Source organism: Rhipicephalus microplus, chromosome 9, assembly GCF_043290135.1.
Source record: "Rhipicephalus microplus isolate Deutch F79 chromosome 9, USDA_Rmic, whole genome shotgun sequence".
Taxonomy (NCBI): Eukaryota; Metazoa; Arthropoda; class Arachnida; order Ixodida; family Ixodidae; genus Rhipicephalus; species Rhipicephalus microplus.
Genome location: NC_134708.1, coordinates 71104639 through 71124276, shown reverse-complemented (window position 1 = coordinate 71124276; position 19638 = coordinate 71104639). Strand labels below are relative to the sequence as shown.

At 46.8% G+C, this 19638-nt stretch overlaps 1 protein-coding gene across 1 annotated transcript in view; it reads right to left on the bottom strand.

Moving 5' to 3' along the window:
- The window catches only part of LOC119164783 (uncharacterized), a 20216-nt gene extending 1147 nt beyond the window's left edge, over positions 1 to 19069 (bottom strand). The window contains exons 1-4 of the mRNA XM_075873793.1: positions 18805 to 19069; positions 9574 to 9600; positions 3627 to 3671; positions 702 to 868 (exon numbers count right to left, since the gene is read on the bottom strand). Of these exons, the coding sequence (XP_075729908.1) occupies positions 716 to 868; positions 3627 to 3671; positions 9574 to 9600; positions 18805 to 19026 (447 nt within the window). The 5' untranslated portion in view covers positions 19027 to 19069 and the 3' untranslated portion in view covers positions 702 to 715. The remainder of the gene's footprint in view (positions 1 to 701; positions 869 to 3626; positions 3672 to 9573; positions 9601 to 18804) is intronic.
- Positions 19070 to 19638: the final 569 nt, after the last annotated feature.

The following is a 19638-nucleotide window of genomic DNA, read 5'->3' as shown; positions in this document are numbered from 1 at the left end:
CGCCTCCGCTCACACACTGCCCACAAAGCAGGGGCGGCGCCAGGATGTTTTTACTGGGGGGGGGGGGGGGGATGGGCAACCACGAAAAGTGAGTTCCTCCGGGAGGGCAAGCTAGCTCTGCTCCTACTAGGTTTTCAATATATGCTTCCGGGCACTTGGGTGGGCATAGGGGGGGGGGGGGCAGGCGAGAATTTTGGGGGGGCTCCAGCCCACCCTTGCCCCCGCCCCCTGGCACCGCCCCTGCCACAAAGGTCCCCAGTCGCCACCCCGCTCAGGGGGCACCACATACTCCCCCATCACTGCCCATAGGTCTCCTCACACATTGAATTAAGAATGTGCGAAGATAATACTGTTGGAATGAGAATGGGGAGCAAATATAAAGAAGAATCGGGCACCATCTTGCGAGCTCCGAGTGACGCAGGCACTGCAGCTTGCATGTGCATGGGCTAGGCCAAATGCTAGCGGGACAACAAGCCCCAACTGATGGGTGGTTGGGGCTTTGTCTAGCTGTCATTGGACAGCCTTTTTCCCAGCCACCATTTTCTCCGTAATTGTTTTCGGGTGAAAGTAATTTTATTTGATCATTGATTGATTGATTGATTGATTGATTGATCAAAATCCGGAAGCTTCAGAGAACGGCAGTCGTTAAAAAATATGTGCATGTCTATTCCAATTGCCCTGCTTTTTTGTCGTATACTTACGCCTTACGGGTATCTTATTGATGGGACATGGCTTGGCCTGCTTGATGCAGCTGTCGCCCCTGCTGAGACCGTAGACGCAGCACTCGTTGGGAAGGCAGTCCTCGTGAGACGAGCACGGCCGGAACGTGCCCTCGTACACCTGCGTGCCGCCGACCACAAGGCCAAGGCTGCGTGTTGTTTCATTCACCCTGTTAAGGCGACATCCTTAGATGACCCATCGAATGCCAACTGTACAAGCCTGACAACGTGTATTTGCTGCAGCGTGTCAGCGTGTGCCTTTTTGACGTGGCGTCTCCCTTTCTCCCTATTGATAGAGAAGGCGCGCACCTTCACGTAGCCACGCGCCTTCTCTCTTAATTAGGGAAGGGCACAGTGCCCGGTAAAAAAGCCTCGCGATGACGTGCTGCAACGCATAGAGTTTCCTAAAATTAACTAGAGGGGACTCTGTCGCTGCGATCATTCAGCGACCATGGGAATGATGGGTAGTACAGACATTTGCCAAGTCTTCGTACTTGCGGGCGGCGAATCTTACTTGCGGCTTCGTTTATTGCTGTGTTTCGATTTCGTTTCAAAGGAAAAAATGAACCCTTTCGAACTTCGTGACCCGATTTGGAAAGACAAGTCTAAAAGAATAAGGTGGTGAAGCGCAACTACTAAACATTTGCCGATTTCTGTTTCGTGAGAATACAGCTCCAAGCCACACGAACACGCACGGAGCCAAAAGCAGGCCAAAAGTACGAAGATTAGACAAATGTGTGTACTACCCATCATTCCCATGCTCGCTGAAGCGTCGTGCATTGCAGATCCCATAGACACTAGCGCCAGAGTTCCCCTAGTGTACATTAGGAAACTATATGCTGCAACGAGTTACGTGGGGTCAGGCCTTAGCGTCCCGCGTCGGCGGCGTCTGTGGTCCCACGGCGTCGGGGACGAGTGAGCTTAGAGATTCGTACAGCACATTCGTTCATTTGAGAAGGTGCTGTTGCTTCTAGTGAAAAAAAAAAAAAAGACGCCCACTCCATGAATGGTGCTCAGCGTTTTAAGCGTGACATAGGGCTTGGTTTCGCATTTGAGCTACCTTAATCACTATGTGTTCAGTTTCTCGATATCTGATGGAGCGCCTGTGAAGGTTAGTAATAATATTATGCGGGGTTGTACGTCTCGAAACCACGATATGATTATGAGAGACGCCGTTGTAGAGAGCTCCGGAAATTTCCACCACATGCAGGTGCTCTTTAACGCCCACTGACGACGCAGAGTGCATGGACCTCAACCACTCTGCCGCCATCGAAATGCGACCTCCGCTGCCGGAATCGAACCCATGACCTTCGAGTCAGTAGCCGAGAGCACGCCTAGCCACTCATCTACCGAGGCGGACGCACATGAAGGTTACGTATTTATTGATTTATAGAAACTACAGTTCATAGGAGGGACTTTGGTAGGGTTAGTAGATGAACAATGCATGATCTGATACAACGAAATGTGTGAAGCAAGTGGTTGACGTCACCGAGTCACATAATTCGCATGACCTAGAACGAAAATTGACTTAACAACAAAGGAAACACGGTTACACATGTGAACATATACGACGTAAACACATTTATAGCAATACTCAATGCAGTTACGTGGACCTAAGATCAAAACACAGAGTGTACGTAAACGAAATAACAATGATGAAATAAAACACAATACATGCACACGCGCTTCAAGAATAAATGTGCACTCGTACTAAGTACGCGTGTATACATACGAACGAAATATAAATGAGAACCAGAGTCATGAAAACAGGCTGGAAGTAAAAGTTGCCAGGGAAGACTGCAAGCTCATTTGTTAATAAATTTCAATCAATCACCGTTCTGGGAAAAAAAGTGTGTTTAAATGCATTGTTTGGCGTTTTTTGTGGTGTCAGTGTTACTGGAGATACCATGTGATATAAAATATAAAAAAGTAGTATTCAGCTGTACGAGTCAACCCATTCCGAGATTATGAGAATGCATAATGCCAAGTACTGGCCGCGCTCTCAGAAAGTTCCTGCGCTCACTAGGCGATGTCCTGCCTTCTGTTCCATGCGTTCCACCTACGAAGGGATGGCTTCCCCGCTGCACTGTTGGCCTCGATTGGCGGAAATTTGACCAGAAAATGAAATACCTCGAACCAGACTAGTCGCAATCCCCTGAACACCAAAACAGTGCCACTCGCGGTTCTACCGTACCAGCATAACCTCTTCCACCGCCTCAAGAAGGTGGCTGAGAAGCGCGGCATTGCGGTTGCTTTTTCGGTTACCTGGCAATCTTGCACCCATGCTCAGTTGTGCGAATGGGGCTGTCAAGGTTGCCCGCACAAGATAGCACGCCACAAGTTTCATTGAATGCAAAATGGGTCTGGTGCTGCCCACCTACTTGGGGAATGTGCTATGGTGGCCGAATTGTGCGCTGTATTGATGAACGGCTGAGAGAGCATCGCGTCGCAGTGAATTCAGTGGCGGGGGCTTTTGGCACATCACTGCCGCAGGTGTTCTCGCACGCCAGGCTTCAGGGGAATCCGTACCTTGCACAACTTTGTTGCTCAGCAAGCTTGCGTAATTTATGAAGCGCATACAGCATCCTCATCGAAGCTGATGAATGCGTGACTTAACTTTTCCTATCGCGTGGCTTTGCACGCGATAGAAACAGTGCATCTGTAGCGACATTGCAAGTATAAACCCTACATTTATTTTTAGGTGGAAACGCACCGTATTGTGAGCCAGTAATAAAGAGTATTCCCGTAACCTCCATTTCTAAAGTGGGTTTCAACATTTTCAATCAAGTTAATATTAGAAAGGTTACTAGATAACTTACATTTACGTAAACAAACTTCTAAAAATATGCTACTCCATATGTGGTAAACAATACCGTGCTTATGTTTGGGTGTCTGCCGTATACTTACGGGAGTTCTAGCTCCACCACTGAATGGCTTGTACGGAGGTAGCGGCTGCGCAATGAAAAAGAAATATATAAATATTTATTAAGAACATCTGCATGAAACAAATCACCAGCTTTTTTACGATACCCCATAATGAGAATTATGAACTCAGTTGTTTAGGTGTTCTAATTCTGTGATCAGTTGAGGCAAATGCTTCTGCTTCGGCGACGCCCACTTATATATTTTTGTGTCGGCGGCGCCGAGCCTCCACTCGGGCAGCTCGTTTGTCGGCAGCGGCAGACGACGCACTTCCACCAATTTCGTCGCAAATAGTTCGAAGAACTGGCTCAAACAATTTTGCATATAACCACACCGTTTCCATTCAGAAGAGAACACTGCGGGTAGTGTGACTGGCGTGGGCAATTTTCGTGCAGCAAATTTTACATCAACCGCCTCAGACGGAGCGTAGCGCGACTGTCTCGCAAAGTGGGAGACCGTGATAGGCAGCGCGTGCATGCGTTCCACAACAGTCAGTCAGTAGTTCTAGGAGCAAAGGAAAAATGAAATATTTCTATATGCCTAATCTGACGACACGGCTAAGCTCCTTGTAAAGAAAGGGGATAAAGAGAATAGTAGAAAGATAAAGAAGAGGGAGCACTCCGCGCACAGAAGCGAGTGAAAGAAAAATGAGGGAAGAGATAGGAAATATGGGAGACACGGTCCACGGTGTCTGAGGACGGGGCACCGATCTGCGAGAGCTACGCGGCGTCAGGAGATCGCAGACAGTGCGCCGATCGGCGAGAGCTGCACTGCCGCCGGAGTTCGGGATCGACACAATCGTTCAGCTTGAAATCCACTGAGCGAGTCCCACAGCAGCCGACGCAAAATGGTTGACACTACTGTGTTCCAATATAAAAATTGTGCATGCTTTCTATGACAAAACATTAACAATGTCTTGCTCTCATAGCCACCACGGACGATGACCAAAACGGGATCGTCACAGAAACCACAGTTTCTTACGCATTCGCCTGGAGCGATTAAATGTCGAAGACCACCTTCCTGTTCTTCTCACTTTAATGCGTTCAGCCCCTCTCCACCCAACTAGGCTGATGATTGATATGTAGGTTTTAACGTACCAAAACCACCATATGATTATGAAAGACGCCGTAGTGGAGGCCTCCGGAAATTTAGACCACCTGGGGTTCTTTAACGTGCACCCAAATCTGAGCACACGGGCCTACAGGATTTTCGCCTCTATCAAAAATACAACCTCCGCAGCTACGATTCGATCACGCGACCTGCGGATAAGCAGCCGAGTACCTTAGCCACTAATCCACCGCGGCGGGGCACCCAACTAGGTTCCTGGACCTCACATGGTATTCCGATACCTCCGGGATCGACCCATCGTTGTCCAAGCAACACTGTCACGTGTAAGTCATGTGATAGCACCACGATGACCTTATGTGACACTTTTTTTTCGATACTTTTTACACTTCGTCAAAAACATTATTTCACTTGAGGATCGCTTGGTTTCTGGTTTACTTTAATTATTTTTCTTTATTATTTGTGTTGACGCCGACAAGGTCTTGCAAAGTGTCTTCAGAACTCGCTAAGCCTCGTAAAGCCCTGAGAATCAGTAAAACACGAAAGTAAAACGTGTCCTTGATGAAGTAGTTTATGTTAACTGTACATTGATATAAGAGAGATTGCGCTATGTCTATTGGTGTTTGACAGCTATACCACCGCTTAACGTGGATGCACCAGCTTGATGCTAGTCATACATCTCAATCCCGACAACTAGCGTTTATCATCAATGATTAGCCAAACCATTATGGTCATAGATGCTTGTGGTGCTGTAGTATAGCTAACGGTGAGAGCGTAACCAGAGAAAGCGATGTGACAGCCAGAGCACATGACTGACTGGACGCCAAATTTAGGGTAAAGTTGACTACCCGCGACACGTTGAAAATTTTGGACACCACTGCCCGACCAAGGGGAACCGCAACGCACGTCGTGTCTTCCCTTGGGCAGCCGCAATTATTCGCAGCCGGGGAACACGACGCAGTGGGGAACGCCACGTTTAATCGAGGCAACGCCGGTGGCCGTCGCACACTTAAGTTGGTATGGTTGGATGCTATGAACAATGGTGACGTTTAGAGAAAGGTCGCCACCTGGGGGTGTGTTAAGACGTTGACAAAATTTCACCTATGTTGTTTGAAACGTGCCGAATGGGACAGACGCTTAGAAACAACGTGTTGAGGAACTAATTGCGGATGACACAGTCACAATAAATTACTGCGCTTTATGAAGAACGCTGAGGGGACAGGGGCAGATGTAGAAGGCGTATGTCCTAAAGCCTACAAAGCACGTGGCCGGCACGCAGTGGATAGTTTCCTGACAGATATTGTCGTGGACCCAGAGGGCACAGGTTCGACTCCCACTGACGGAACGTTTTTACTTTGCCCTTCTGATCGCGCGTGTTTTCTCGGCGTCATTTCTGTGACGGAAATAGTGATGAAATAGTGCATTTCAGAGACGGAAATATTGAAGTCCTGGTGGAAGCTGGCATAAAACGCTTTCCTGTTAAATGAATCTACCACGTCGTTGCTTATCAATAACAAAGTCCCAGCTGCGCACCACGCGCATTTCACCTCACCGAGATGAAACACGTGCGCCGAGGAGCAGCCGCCGCCGAGCCTTGCCCGCTGACGGAGACAGCCCGCGCAACCACCGCACCGAGATTTCCCGGCGTTGCGCGAGAAGAGTACGAACGACGAAACTCGTCTCCGTTTTCTAACGATAGATATAGCGCGAGAACACAACGACGACACCGAGACAAGAAAGACACGAAGGACACGAGTTCTCGTGTCCTTCTTGTATCTGTGTCGCCGTTCTGTTCCCGCGCTATAACTATCGTCATGTCATACCAAGCAGCCCAAGCTGCCACACTTGCATTTTCTACCCGGAGTGCGACTGCCAGATTTGCCCGTTAGTTCCTGGCGCTATAGCTTCGACATTCCTGCAGCATCTGTGAGACACTGCGGCTCGGCTTTGCCCTGTATACGCTAAGGAAAGACCTAGCATCAGCCAAGATTGCAACGTTATGCCCCCAACAGTGACCAGCTTCGCGGTCAGAAAATAGCGTGTTTGTGAGATTTTTAGAGGGCAAAAGCTGGCTTCACTACAGCAGGCAAAAGCATTGCGGTAGCTTCCACTCCAGCAATTTTTAGGGGCGAACCTCCTTAAGCGACGTGTTGTGCATCCTCAATGTATGTAGTAGTAGTAGTAGTAGTAGTAGTAGTAGTAGTAGTAGTAGTAGTAGTAGTAGTAGTAGTAGTAGTAGTAGGTAGCCACTTCTGGTTTAGTCCTTGGAATGTCTGCTCGATGGCAGTACTTTTATATGGTGAATATATGATGAACAAATGCGAGATGGCGATACTTGGAGTGTTCACTAGATGGATAGACGGATAGATGGCCGCACGGATGGATGGCCGGACGGCTGGAAAAACGGACACATGGAGAGACGGACGGACGGATGGACGGACGGATGAACGAAAGCACGGACAGACTCACGGACGCTTTGGGCCACTCATCATCATTCATTCCGTTGATATGCGCTGATTTGTTAAAAACCTCCTTGGTTCCTTTGCTCGTGCACGGGGACTTTATTCAGGTTGAATTTTCTAGGTGCAGCGGAACCCATATAAGGTAGTTGGGCCTATTATCAACATTAATTTCTTTTTCTACCACAAATATATTTATATCTTCAATAAGAGTAATACGTGGCCGAGACAGCACTCCTGCGGCACGTTTGTTAAAAATAAAATTGCGAGTATTTAAACGTAATACGGTAACAAAATGAAGCAGTCCTCCTGTCACAGTTTTGGTGGGCATGCAGAGCAAAATGTGGAAGTCGTCCTAAGTTTACGTTTGCGACATTGTTGACACTGAGAATCACCAATGAAGACCACGAAGCAGCTCACGTTCCAAGCACTCTAAGTTGTTAACCTCTTAGCCTTAAACACAAGATCTCTTGTGTCTGTTTGCCCGGGATGGCTCTGAGCTCTTCCATAGTAGAGTACGAAGTACTCTCAATCATTACCCAGTTTTTAATGATAATGTATTTCTTAGTAGGGCTATGCCAAGCGTCCGTCGGGAACCATCCACCGCCCTCTTCAACAGCAACAGCTGTGGGCGCGTGCGTCCCTAGCAACCGCCAGATTCCCCCCCCCCCCCCCCAATGTCGCACTTCGGCGTCGGCAGCTGTGAGCTCCAGTTTTATATCTCGAGATGATAATTGTGGCTTAACGCCCCAAAACCACCATATATGAGAGACGCAGTTGTGTAAGTCTCAGGAAGTTTTGACCACGTGGGGTTTATCAACGAGCACCCAAATCTAAGCCCGCGGACTTCATGCTTTGTCGCCACCTTAGGAAATGCCTCAGGCGCGGCCGGGATTTTATCCGGCGACCTGCAAGTCAGCGATCGAGTGCCCTGGCTACTAGACCACTGTGGTGGGTTAAATTGCGAAATTGAGCTTCTTTGTTTTATAGAGCAACTGGTCAGTGTAACATGTTTCTGGGTAGTGCTGTCAGTTACAGTGCTGTAGAACTTATGGTTTTGGAGGCACCAGCCGTTTATTTCTGTTCCCGATTGTCACTTTTTTAATGTTTTTTTTCTTTGTTACCACTCCTGCATGGGCCGAATGTTCAAATACCAAAATGCATATCCAATAATCTCGCATCGCCGTACGAAAACTCACATAATTCATACATGTTCACACCAGATTACTGGATATGAGGGCGTGGGTGTTTATATGAGAATTTTTTATAGGAGTACACTCTACAGCGGGGTACCTTTTTTCAGGCTTGCAACCACTATAGGTCGAAGCTGCCTCAATTGTTTTATTTGTGGGCCTCGTTCCTATGTATGGCTTCTCGCAACAAGCGCCAAGTTTAGAAAAAACCTGTTCCGTTCGACTAAACACCCTGTTCTATATACGCAACTGACTTCAAGTCAATAATTAAAAGCTAATTAACATCCGCCGCGGTGGGACAGTGATTAAGGCTGCTGACCCGAAGTGCGCTGGTTCGATCGCGGTCGCAATTCGACAGCGGTAAAATCCCGTGTGCTACGCGGTATCAGCGCACTTCAGATGGTCTAACTTTGTGGATCCCTTCTCTAGTGCGTCTCTCATAAGCATACCGTGGTTTAGGGACGTAAAAGACTCGGCGCGAGCTTTGCCGTAGAGTTTGTTACCGAAGACTACACGTATCTCAGCATTTTATATTAAAAAAAAACTTGCTTTATTGAAAATAACCACATCTTGTATGTAATTGCTTGGTTTGTTTATGAAGTTCAACGTCTTATAAATACGAAAGGTACATTATTAGATGACTCTTACTGTGTTTGGAAAAAGGACACGCCACGTAATACACGGTGGAGACCCCAGTTGGAGTATACTCTACAGTAGATTGAATGGCTCACTATACGAAATAGTTCAAAGCACAATGGAAGAGCGTGTGTACGCATATTTTAGTCGAGAATTTTCATTCTATGTTCATTTCAGACAGCCTGTATACAGTTGCCCATAGAATTGGAGTAGAGGCAATGGAAGCCTGAAAAGGTGCCTGTCTGTCGTGCATATACATGGATAACCAGTTATACGTGATAAAACAAATGAATGTATACAATACAACAAAAATGCCATCTTTCCAAAAAAATCCCAAATAGGTACGTGTATAACACATAAATATTGAGGATAACGACTTATGTACAACAATGTCTGCAAAGGAAAAACAGTCACGTGCCACATTTGCAAGTTACACAAGATAGGAAGATGAATCGAAAGAGGTATGAAAGTCTGTTAGGATTTTTAGAAGCAATCTGTGGTTCTTCTTTTTGAAGACATGAAGATGATCATAGTAATGTGTTCTTTCAATGTTGTCTATGGTGAAAAGGCTAAACTTACCGTTGTGGCTTCTTTTATTGGCAAGGCCTGTTTGATCACATCGGCGAAGCCAGTCGAATCCACATGAGAGTAGTTTGTGGGGAAAAAAAGAGAAAAAAATACCAAATAAGAGTTTTTGCTTCAATCGTGTTCATATTGGTGTCGCTACAATGAGTGTGAGTGAAAGTATTTCTTAATGTTATTTGTAGAGCAATGATAGAAACATTACGAAAGGGCAAAAAAAAAAAAAGAGGCGGAGGTGCGCCAAAACGCTAAATGTTTATTGATGACGAAGACTGGAAATCAAGTAAACCTCTGAACATGCGCAGTGGCGTAAAAAAAAGCAATGACTGTGATCAACATGCCACAAGAGATGGGGCACTGACACAGGTGGAGTCATTCGTTCTGTTGTTCAACGCCTCTAACAATCCTCTGCTTTTTTCATCTGTGCTCTCGCCAACAATATCAACATGTGCAAAGAGTTTCACAGATGAGCACGAACGAGTTAAAGGCAAGCTGACGAGGTTTTAGAATTTGATAAAACTTCGTGGTTACGATGGTTAGAAAAAAAACAGATATTATTGCCGACAATGTATTTTTTTTCTGTGGTTGTTGCAGCAGGAGCTTTAGGATACGCGAGAAAGTTTGTCTTGGTCTATCCACGCGAGAACGCTGAACGTGCGGGCGCGGAAGCACACATCATCTTCGGTTCCTCTGGCGCAGCCGTGGTGCACTCCGACAGAAGGCTACCGCAACTAACTGACCCGAACTGCGACAGCGCTGTTCATGTGAAGAAGGCATAAGTAAAAATGACAAAGCTGAAAGTTCTGTAGCTCTAGGTTCTAAGGACATCTATAAAGCTTGTTGCCCCATAACGGTTGGTCGGTCGGTCGGCTTACCAGAGGCAGCATATCTGGTTATTCCTGATATTGTAATCGAGTAGGTTGGTCGGTCTAGGTCCACCTACCGGAGGCAGCATACCTTGTTATTCCGGCTACCGTAATCAAGTAGGTCGGTTGGTCGGCCAACCTTCTGGAGGCAGCATATCTTGTTATTCCTGATATCGTAATCAAGTAAATTGGACGGTCTCTGACGAATTCAATTACGATACCGGGAATGACAAGATATGCCGCCTCCGGCAGGTCGAGCGACTTACCTACCTGCTCGATTAAGATATCTAGAATGACAAGAAACAGCCGAGCGCAACGGGAACAAGCGTATCAGGTATCTTCAACATTAGCCTCCGTGACTAACTCGTGACGTGCTGTTGCCGGAGATGATCGCGGAGGATGCGCCTTTGCTGTGCTGCTATTGCCCCACGCACATCTTATTGTTACTTTATTTTCATTCGGTTTTTGTCCACACAGCCTGTCAGAAATGCTCAGCGCACACTGCACTTCATTGTTCGAGAAGGTTCCCGATTATTGTAGGTCGTTCTGTTAAGATTGCGCGCAGGACGCCAACACATGGAGATTGTTGCAGAGCTTGCGCGACGACCAGTGATAAGGCTGGAATATTCGACGGCTCATGTATAAATGCCGAGAAGCACGGACTTCTGGGCGAGGTGGTGATTCATCTTAACTGAGTTGCGCGAAAAATTGAAGTACAAAAGGAAGACGTAGGACACAGCACACTGTGAAATGTGTCTTCATTTTGTACTTCAATTTTCGCGCAGCCCAGTTGAGATGATATGAATGCCAACACGCTTCGCCGCTTGTCAGTTAATCGACGGCTGACGCTCTGTCCGCCGTTATACCTTTGCCAGTGTGCTTCGTTGTGATCGGACTTCTTTCTGCTTACCGGCCACACGTCTGGCCAAACAAACAGTTTTATTTCGAACACGTCGTGTCTGACTTTGTCGACCTCACGACCCCGTGACACTATTGTAGATAGCGCGGTATACCCAGGATGACGTCACCACGCTCGCTCACCATGTCAAGAAGCCCCATGGCCACAGCTTTTGTGTTTCGCCGAAAAGTTCTAGTTTCGTTTCCTTTTGACAACTCTCACGTCGCTTTTCGAATTCAGCAGACATCAAACGTTCCTTAAACGCCTCAAGGAATTATTTTTAAATGCTTCAGTGTCCCTTAAACATACGCCGAAAGATGCGCAGCAAAGCTTTAACAAATGCTAACGGCTCCCTCTCAGGCGGCCAATACCTTCGCGATTGTTCAACGTAGGACTTGCCTCATATGAGCGGGTTTTCGTGAATGACACCTTCGGCACAGCGCCTGAAAGGTTTCACGTGCCTCTTTTGGCACCCTTGCCACGCGAGATATTACTCTAAGGAAGAAAAAAGAAACCAAACAGAAACAAAGAAGGTTGTCAAGCCCGGCGCTTCCTTAAAACTTGGCTTCCCGAGAAGAACTTGTCTTCGTATTTTTCTACATGAACCAACGACGCCGACACCAAAGCCAACACTGGCACCAGAATTTTCCTAAGCGAGCTCTTTTACGCTACCACGCTAGTAACTGAACCCCCTGAAACTCTAACCTCTTCAGTCCTTGTGACCCCAGTAGACCAGTTTCAAAATTGTAAAGCGAGCTTTCTTGCTATGCAGTATGAACAAGTAATGGCGGCTAATCACTCAGTGGAAATGGCCTGTTCAGGCACGGTTTGTTTACACATTGACGTGGAAAATGTGGAGTCGGCTCTTTTGATATGAAAACTCATAATAGACAAGCGTCAGCACGTTCAACAAGGACCGCGTCTCCGCTTGAAGCACGACACGTGCCACCATTACATGTTGAAATGTGCAGCGCAGAGAAACCCACCTGCGAATTGTGAAAAAAAGGTCTATCGGGGCCATTGCTTCGAGCAAGCGTAGTGAATTTAGAAGGAAATATTTTTCATCTCGGAATGAAATTTCTGGCGGGAAGGCATTATAATATGTAAACTTGGCGAGATGGCACTCCATACCAAATATCTGCGATGCCTGGCGGGTTTGAAATGTCACGTCAAGCTTTTCACCCTCGCGGCACGTAAACAAAATTTTCAATTGTTTATTTTGACCAATGTGTGTCAGCAGTGCTGAATGGTCTCCAGTAAAGTTGCAATCAATTATTATGCCCGATATGTGTTCTAAATTGCAGTTAACAGCGGTACAAATTAGTTCCATTAATTTAAAATAACTAAATTGAAATAAAAGTTGTTAAATTACACCAGCTTTTACTTCATTGTTCATTCAAAATCACGTTTTTTTAGTTTTCTTGTATGCTCACGAGCAAAATAAAGATGTCTGAAATGAATTGACCTGGAATTGCTTTCTTAGTTTCAGGAGGCTAAGAAAAGGACATTTGGACAAATGTATTCGTTGGTAGCAAAACAAAGAAAACATTAAAATAATGGACAAGCACACGGAGAGAGACACAAGCATAGATTTGTTAAACACCAAGCGTACAGAGTGCTTGCGATACACAATCATACACCAATCATCTGGTTTATATAGCCATATAGCACCTTTATATATTTCTAATCTGCATAATTGAACTGCAAAATCTCACAGGATATGTGAAATGTACGTGGCCTAGTATAGAGCCATAAAAAAGAAGAGTCTGATACTAAATCAGCATAATCAAGATTTTAATAAGCAAGTTGGAACTTTCAGCTCGCACTATTTTAGTATGCGCCACAGGTGTTCCAGTAATCTACAACACTTTTATCTCCTAAAGGGTGTTTTAGGTAAAACGTTAACTCTTACGCAAAAGAGCCAGATTTTGCGGAAGCAAAGCAACCTCACATTCCAACATTTGTACTCTCTCATGCCCCGCCGCGGTGGTCTAGTGGCTAAGGTACTCGGCTGCTGACCCGCAGGGCGCGGGTTCGAATCCCGGCTGCGGTGGCTGCATTTCCGATGGAGGCGGAAATGTTGTAGGCCCGTGTGCTCAGATTTGGGTGCACGTTAAAGAACCCCAGGTGGTCTAAATTTCCGGAGCCCTCCACTACGGCGTCTCTCATAATCATGTAGTGGTTTTGGGACGTTAAACCCCACCTATCAATCAATCAATCAATCAAACATTTGTACTCTCTGGTATTGCAAAATAGTGTTTTGAATAGTATGAGTCACTTTAAGGGTGCAAAGTGATTTATAGCCCGATAATGTTTCGAATATCCGCTCACAAGCACTAGAGCAAGTACAGTATGCTAAGTGTATTGTTTTGGCACCGTTGTTGAAACAGCGAACGGAAAAATAACCGCAATCGAACGCCACAAGCATGTAGGATAAACTTTTAAGAGTTCTGTTAGCGACCAATGTTTTATAATTTAGGACAAAATTAGGCCATTAGCCAATCCACGTGCCAAATTTAAGGTATTAGTCCCTGATTTTTCTATCACATTTCTCAGCTGCTGGTCTCAAAACCAACGAAATAGAAACAGCCACAGCGGGTTAGCGCTGCTGTAGCCCCTACATGTGTAGTTTTAGTACCAGTTGACCTACACTTCATGATTTGTTCATGCATCGAGGTCAGACTGCTCCTTGGAAAACTCTGAAATTATAGAGACGTTAAGTCTGTACGGAAATTTCTTTGAGTTCGCCTGTACTGGATACCGTATCCGTAATTATGAAAGGCCGGTTAGGTGCTGTCAGCAGGTGGTGCCGAGATCAGACAGGAAAGTGTGAAAACGCTTTTGCAGACACCTAGCACCCTTTACTTTTATGCTGGTGTGAATCCTCAGTAGTGCCCTAATAACAAATGAGATGCCTTTCCAAACTTTTTTTTCGCGAAGAGCGAGAACGAAAATTCGGCAGATACGTACATAGGAATTGACGTTATGCGAAGCGTGTGGAGAGAAGGTAACTGTGTTACAATATTTTATTGAGCGACACATCATGAAATGACGCTAAATATATTTACAAATGTTGCACGCACAGACATATGTTGAAGAGTCGCAGATGTTCATATAACCAGGTATTTTCTCTTGCGCAATGATGCCAACTGGAACATGCGTATTAGCAACACTAGAAGCCGATATGAAGCGCTGACGTTCGCGAGGATGCTGGCTCTGGACACTGCTACATAGATCCATTCAGCGCATGGCAACTAACCACATCTGACGCTAACCCGACGTGACGGCTGTATGAAAGGAGTATATATGTAATGTTTGTAAAATTGGGTAGGCAGCACTGCAACCACTATTGACGTTTCACTAAGATTATCGTGTATTTAAAAAGTAGTTACGAGACCTGGCGTAGCTCTGGGGTAAAATGTTTTATTGCCACGCAGAATGCTAGGGTTTGATTTCAGCTGGGACCCTGACAGTTATTATTTGCATTCTTCGGGTCGATGCTACCGATATCGGATATTTCTCAACGCTTGCGCGTTAAATTTGCCTATAGAGAGAGAGAATAAAATGAGGGAAAGGCAGGGAGGTTAACCAGAAAATGGAACATCCGGTTTGCTACCCTGCACTAGGGGAAGGGGGAATGGGGAAGAAAGATTGGAAAGAAAGCGAAGAGGGAAATGGACGCGCGCGAGAAAAAAAAGGAGGGGGGGGGGAGCTGGGGTGCTACAGTCTATACAATACGCCACTGCCACGCAAAAAGTTCAATAAGGCCTTCTCTGATTTTCTGTGAGCACACGGATCATGCCGTCTTTCAAGCACTGACTCTTCAGACAAAGGTCTGTCGTCAAGGCGAGCTAACCCAGCAGCTAGTTGCCGTCTTTGCACGCTGTAACGAGGGCAGTGACAGAGAACGTGCTCTATAGTTTCATCGCTGCCGCAATGACCGCAAGCAGCACTGTCTTCCATGCCGATTCGGAAGGCGAAAGCTTTGGTGAAGGCGACACCAAGCCATAGTCGGTAAAGCACCGTTGTCTCGAGTCGGGAGAGTCCAGACGGAGGCCGGAGTCGACGAGACGTGTCCAGTCTATGCAGTCGCGTGTGCCGTAAGCACTCGGTGTTCCACAGGGATTTTAATTCTGCATTAGCGATTTTTCGGATGGTCATTGCAGCATCAGTCCTTGAAAATGGTATAGATTTTTCTTCACCATCTTCGTGTGCTGATCGGGCAGCTGCATCGGCATGATCGTTGCCCAGTATGCCGCAGTGACTTGGAAGCCACTGAAACGTGATTCTGTGTCCTTCGTCGAAGAGGTGGTGAAGCAGCTCTCTAATTTCCAGCACTAGTTGTTCATGAGGTCCCCGGCGTAAGGCGAATATCAAACACTGTAGTGCTGCCTTAGAGTCCGTGAACACGCTCTATTTCTTGGCTTCTTGGTGTTTAATGACTTGAATTGCGCTACGTAGAGCAGCAAGTTCCGCAGCTGTCGATGATGTCTGGTGGGATAAACGAAACTTCACCGTTGTCGCTGTTGCAGGAAAGATCACCGACCCTGCAGACCCATCCACTTTAGTTGAAGCGTCAGTATATAGATGAGTATGCTCACTGTGTTTCTCATATAACAAGAGAAGAGAAAGCTGCTTTAGCGCTGAAGACTAGAGCCGGGCTTTTGACCTTATGCCTGGAACCGTGAGTTCAACATGTGCATAGGTCATACTCCATGGGGGAGTTGAAATCCTCGATGGAGTTGTATATCCCGTAGGAATGCGTGTGCGATATCACAAGACTGTCTGGCAAAATGAGGCACGAGGTCGGGCTTCTGGCAGTGAAGCTAGATGATGGGCAGGGGCACGAGTAAGATGCCTCACGTGTGCTCTGAGCACTTCCATTATGATATGCGTCTTTAGCGGGTAGTCATTAGCGATCTCGATTGTCTCAGCTGTTGATGAACATCGCGGTAGCCCCAGACAAACTCGCAGAGCCAGGCCTGGATGCTTTCGAGAGTCCGAATGTTGGTTCTACAGGTGTTGGTCAACACAGGCAAACTGTAGCGCAAATAGCCAAGAAAAAGCGTCTTGTACAATTGCATCATTGCATGTACTGAAGTCCCCCAGGTTTTTCCTCCGAGATACTTGAATAAGTTAGTAATTTCTGTCAGCCTCTTCTTCAAGTGGGCCACATGTGGGCCCCAGCAGAGGTCTCTATCAATGAATACGCCTAGAAATCTGTGCGTCCTGACATATGGTATGACTTGGCCATCGATTGATATAGCGTATGGTCTCATTGGCTTTCGACTAAAAGCAATCAATGCACATTTCGCTGGCGAGATTTTCAGATCCTGGTCCTTGAGGTACACTGATACCAACGTCACAGCTTTCTGAAGTCTTGCGCGTACCTGAGGCCTTGTCACGCCAGATGTCCAGACGCAGATGACGTCAGCGTACATGGATAACTGGACCACACTTGGTAATCGTTCTACAAGACCAATGAGAACGAGGTTGAAGAAGGTTGGACTCAAGACGCCACCTTGCGGGACTCCACGATGCGTTGGGTGTTGAAAAGTTGGACCATCTGCAGTGTTCACAAACAAGGTCCACCCTTGTTTGTAAATAACTGCGTGTCCAACAATACAGTTGCCCGCCTAGGCCCACTGACTCGATGGCTTCGAGGATGGCGTCATGTAGAACGTTGTCGTATGCTCCTTTTACGTAATCGTTCTACAAGACCAATGAGAACGAGGTTGAAGAGGGTTGGACTCAAGATGCCACCTTGCGGGACTCCACGATGCGTTGGGTGTTGAAAAGTTGGACCATCTGCAGTGTTCACAAACAAGGTCCGCCCTTGTAAATAACTGCGTGTCCAACAATACAGTTGCCCGCCTAGGCCCACTGACTCGATGGCTTCGAGGATGGCGTAATGTAGAACGTTGTCGTATGCTCCTTTTACGTCAAAGAACATGGCTGCAGATAGTCGTTTACCTGCCTTTTGTTGCTGGACATATGTGACGAGATCTATAACATTGTCGATCGCACATCGGTGACGGCGAAAAACCAGCCATGGCGTTCGGATATATCTCATAGTATTCCAGGTACCATTCAAGCCTGGCCAAGATCATTCTCTCCATTACCTTTCCTACGCAACTTGAGAGTGCGATCGGTCGGTAAGAGGCAATGTCCAGGGGAGATTTGCCAGGCTTAAGGATCGGTACCAAGCGGCTAATCTTCCAATCTTACGGAACGACGCCAGCTTGCCAGGAATCGTTGAAGATGTTAAGGAGTGCTTCTCGTGCCCGTTTACCAAGGTTGCACAGCATCTTGTATGAGATGTCATCCGGGTCAGTTGACGACGACTTATTACATAAGACGAGCGCCGCATCGAGCTCCTGTGATGTAAACGGTAGATCCATGCGTTGGTCCCGTGAGTGAGGGATATGATTCACTGTATGTATGCTTGTGTACGTTGTCTGGCCCACGGTCATAGCGCAGAAATCTTCCGCTACCTCAATTTCATGCCGGCGATGAAAAAGTGCAAGGGCTTTGAAGGGAAAACGCTGCTCTGGAACAGAACGTAGGCCTCGCACAATTCTCCATATCTGAGACAGTGGTTTATGAGGATCTAGCGACGCACAAAATTTCCTCCATCGTTGGGTGTCTGATTTGTCAAGGCGTCGTTGTATCTTCTTTTGGATGCGCCGGGCTGTCCGTAGATTGTCTGTGGAATTGGTGCGTCGGTATCGTCTTTCGGCACGACGGCGTATCGCACGAAGTCGCTCCAGCTCGAGATCATATTCAGAGTACTTCGAAGAGCATATTATTGTGCGCATAGTCGCATGTGCAGTTTCCTTAATAGCTTGCTGAAGACCATTGGACAGGCCTTCTTCACAAGCATCCTCAAGTTGAGTTTTTAACACACTCCAATCTATTCTTTGTGTTGTGGTAGAGGAGTACGTGTTCGAAATACCTTTAATCTTCAGGTAAGTGGGGATGTGGAAATTTGCCCCTTGTGTGCTCTTGTCGTTCCTGGGTAGATACCAAGTTTCAATCACCTGTGGCACATACCCACATACCAGCGGCACATACCCACCCGTGGGTATGTGCCCCCGTTTGGCGCGAAGTGTTTTACGACGTAAGCGACGGTATTGTGTCAACATTCCTGTCTTGACCAGCGCGCCATATTCGTCAAACCATCTTACTCTGCCGCGCTAATTTTGGTTCACGCCTATTTAAGGAGGTGACCATGAGAGTACCAAAACGTAAGTGGCCAGATATATAGATACGCTCAAAGGTCCTGAAGTTCACTAAGAAATGCTTCGTATTTAAAAAAACGAAAAAGGCGTGTTTATATAATCCTGGTTTTATGAAACGTCCCAAGATGTCTATATATATTTTCATCCTGTAGACGAGTGTTCCGTACACACCCTTTTGTACACCTAAACTGAACAAACTAGAAAATTTCTAATCACTGTATACCTGCGGTGATGACGCATCGTCTTCTTCCTCATTAAAGGCAGCTGAAGCAGGCTTGTCATGTTCCCAGCTAAGGGTAGATGAAGACGAGGCGTTCTCTGGCAGACGAGATGTCGCCTTCTTGTCTAGACATGTCGCCGGTGTAGACAGCAACGCGAAGAGAACAACCAAGCACAACGTCGCCGTCGAAGCAGCTTTCCCCGTCAATGCTACGGACGCGGCCATTCACACACCCCGCCTTTCCACTTCTCAGCGCTTTCTTAAAGACCTTAATATTACGTCTATCTCAAGACCTGCTCTAGCTCTGCTTCGTTTCTTCCCGGCTAATCCTCGACGCTTGCCTATTCGCTCAACCCGAAAAAACGGGCGTATAATACTAAATCGCGTGCATGCTGGCTGCTCACAGCAGATAAAACTTTTGTCTCGCCACTGCCTTCCACGAGATGTCTCACTCTAGCTGTTTACCTTCGCCCGCAGTCACAGATCTATGCTGCAAGATGGCCTCCAAGTAAGAAGCGGGGTGGAGGGGAAGGGTGTGTCCTGGCTTTTTTTCAGAAAGGGAATATCTGAATAGCCACGAGTTTGAAATGAAAAGCACCTCGAGCAATCGGCGGCTGCGAATGCGTTCTCCCTTTAACGACCGGCGGACCATGAAAAGTCGTTACACTTAAAGGTTACGCCTATAAGGCGCCACTGCGAAAAGCTTTCGCGCAGAAGAGAACGCTCGGGACGTCTGAGTGTTTACGAACGTATCGACGCCAGGGCCGTTTGAGACCTCGTTTTGAATCGCCCGTGGATGTTGGCCATCACCGTTCCATGCACACACTTGCTTTTCCC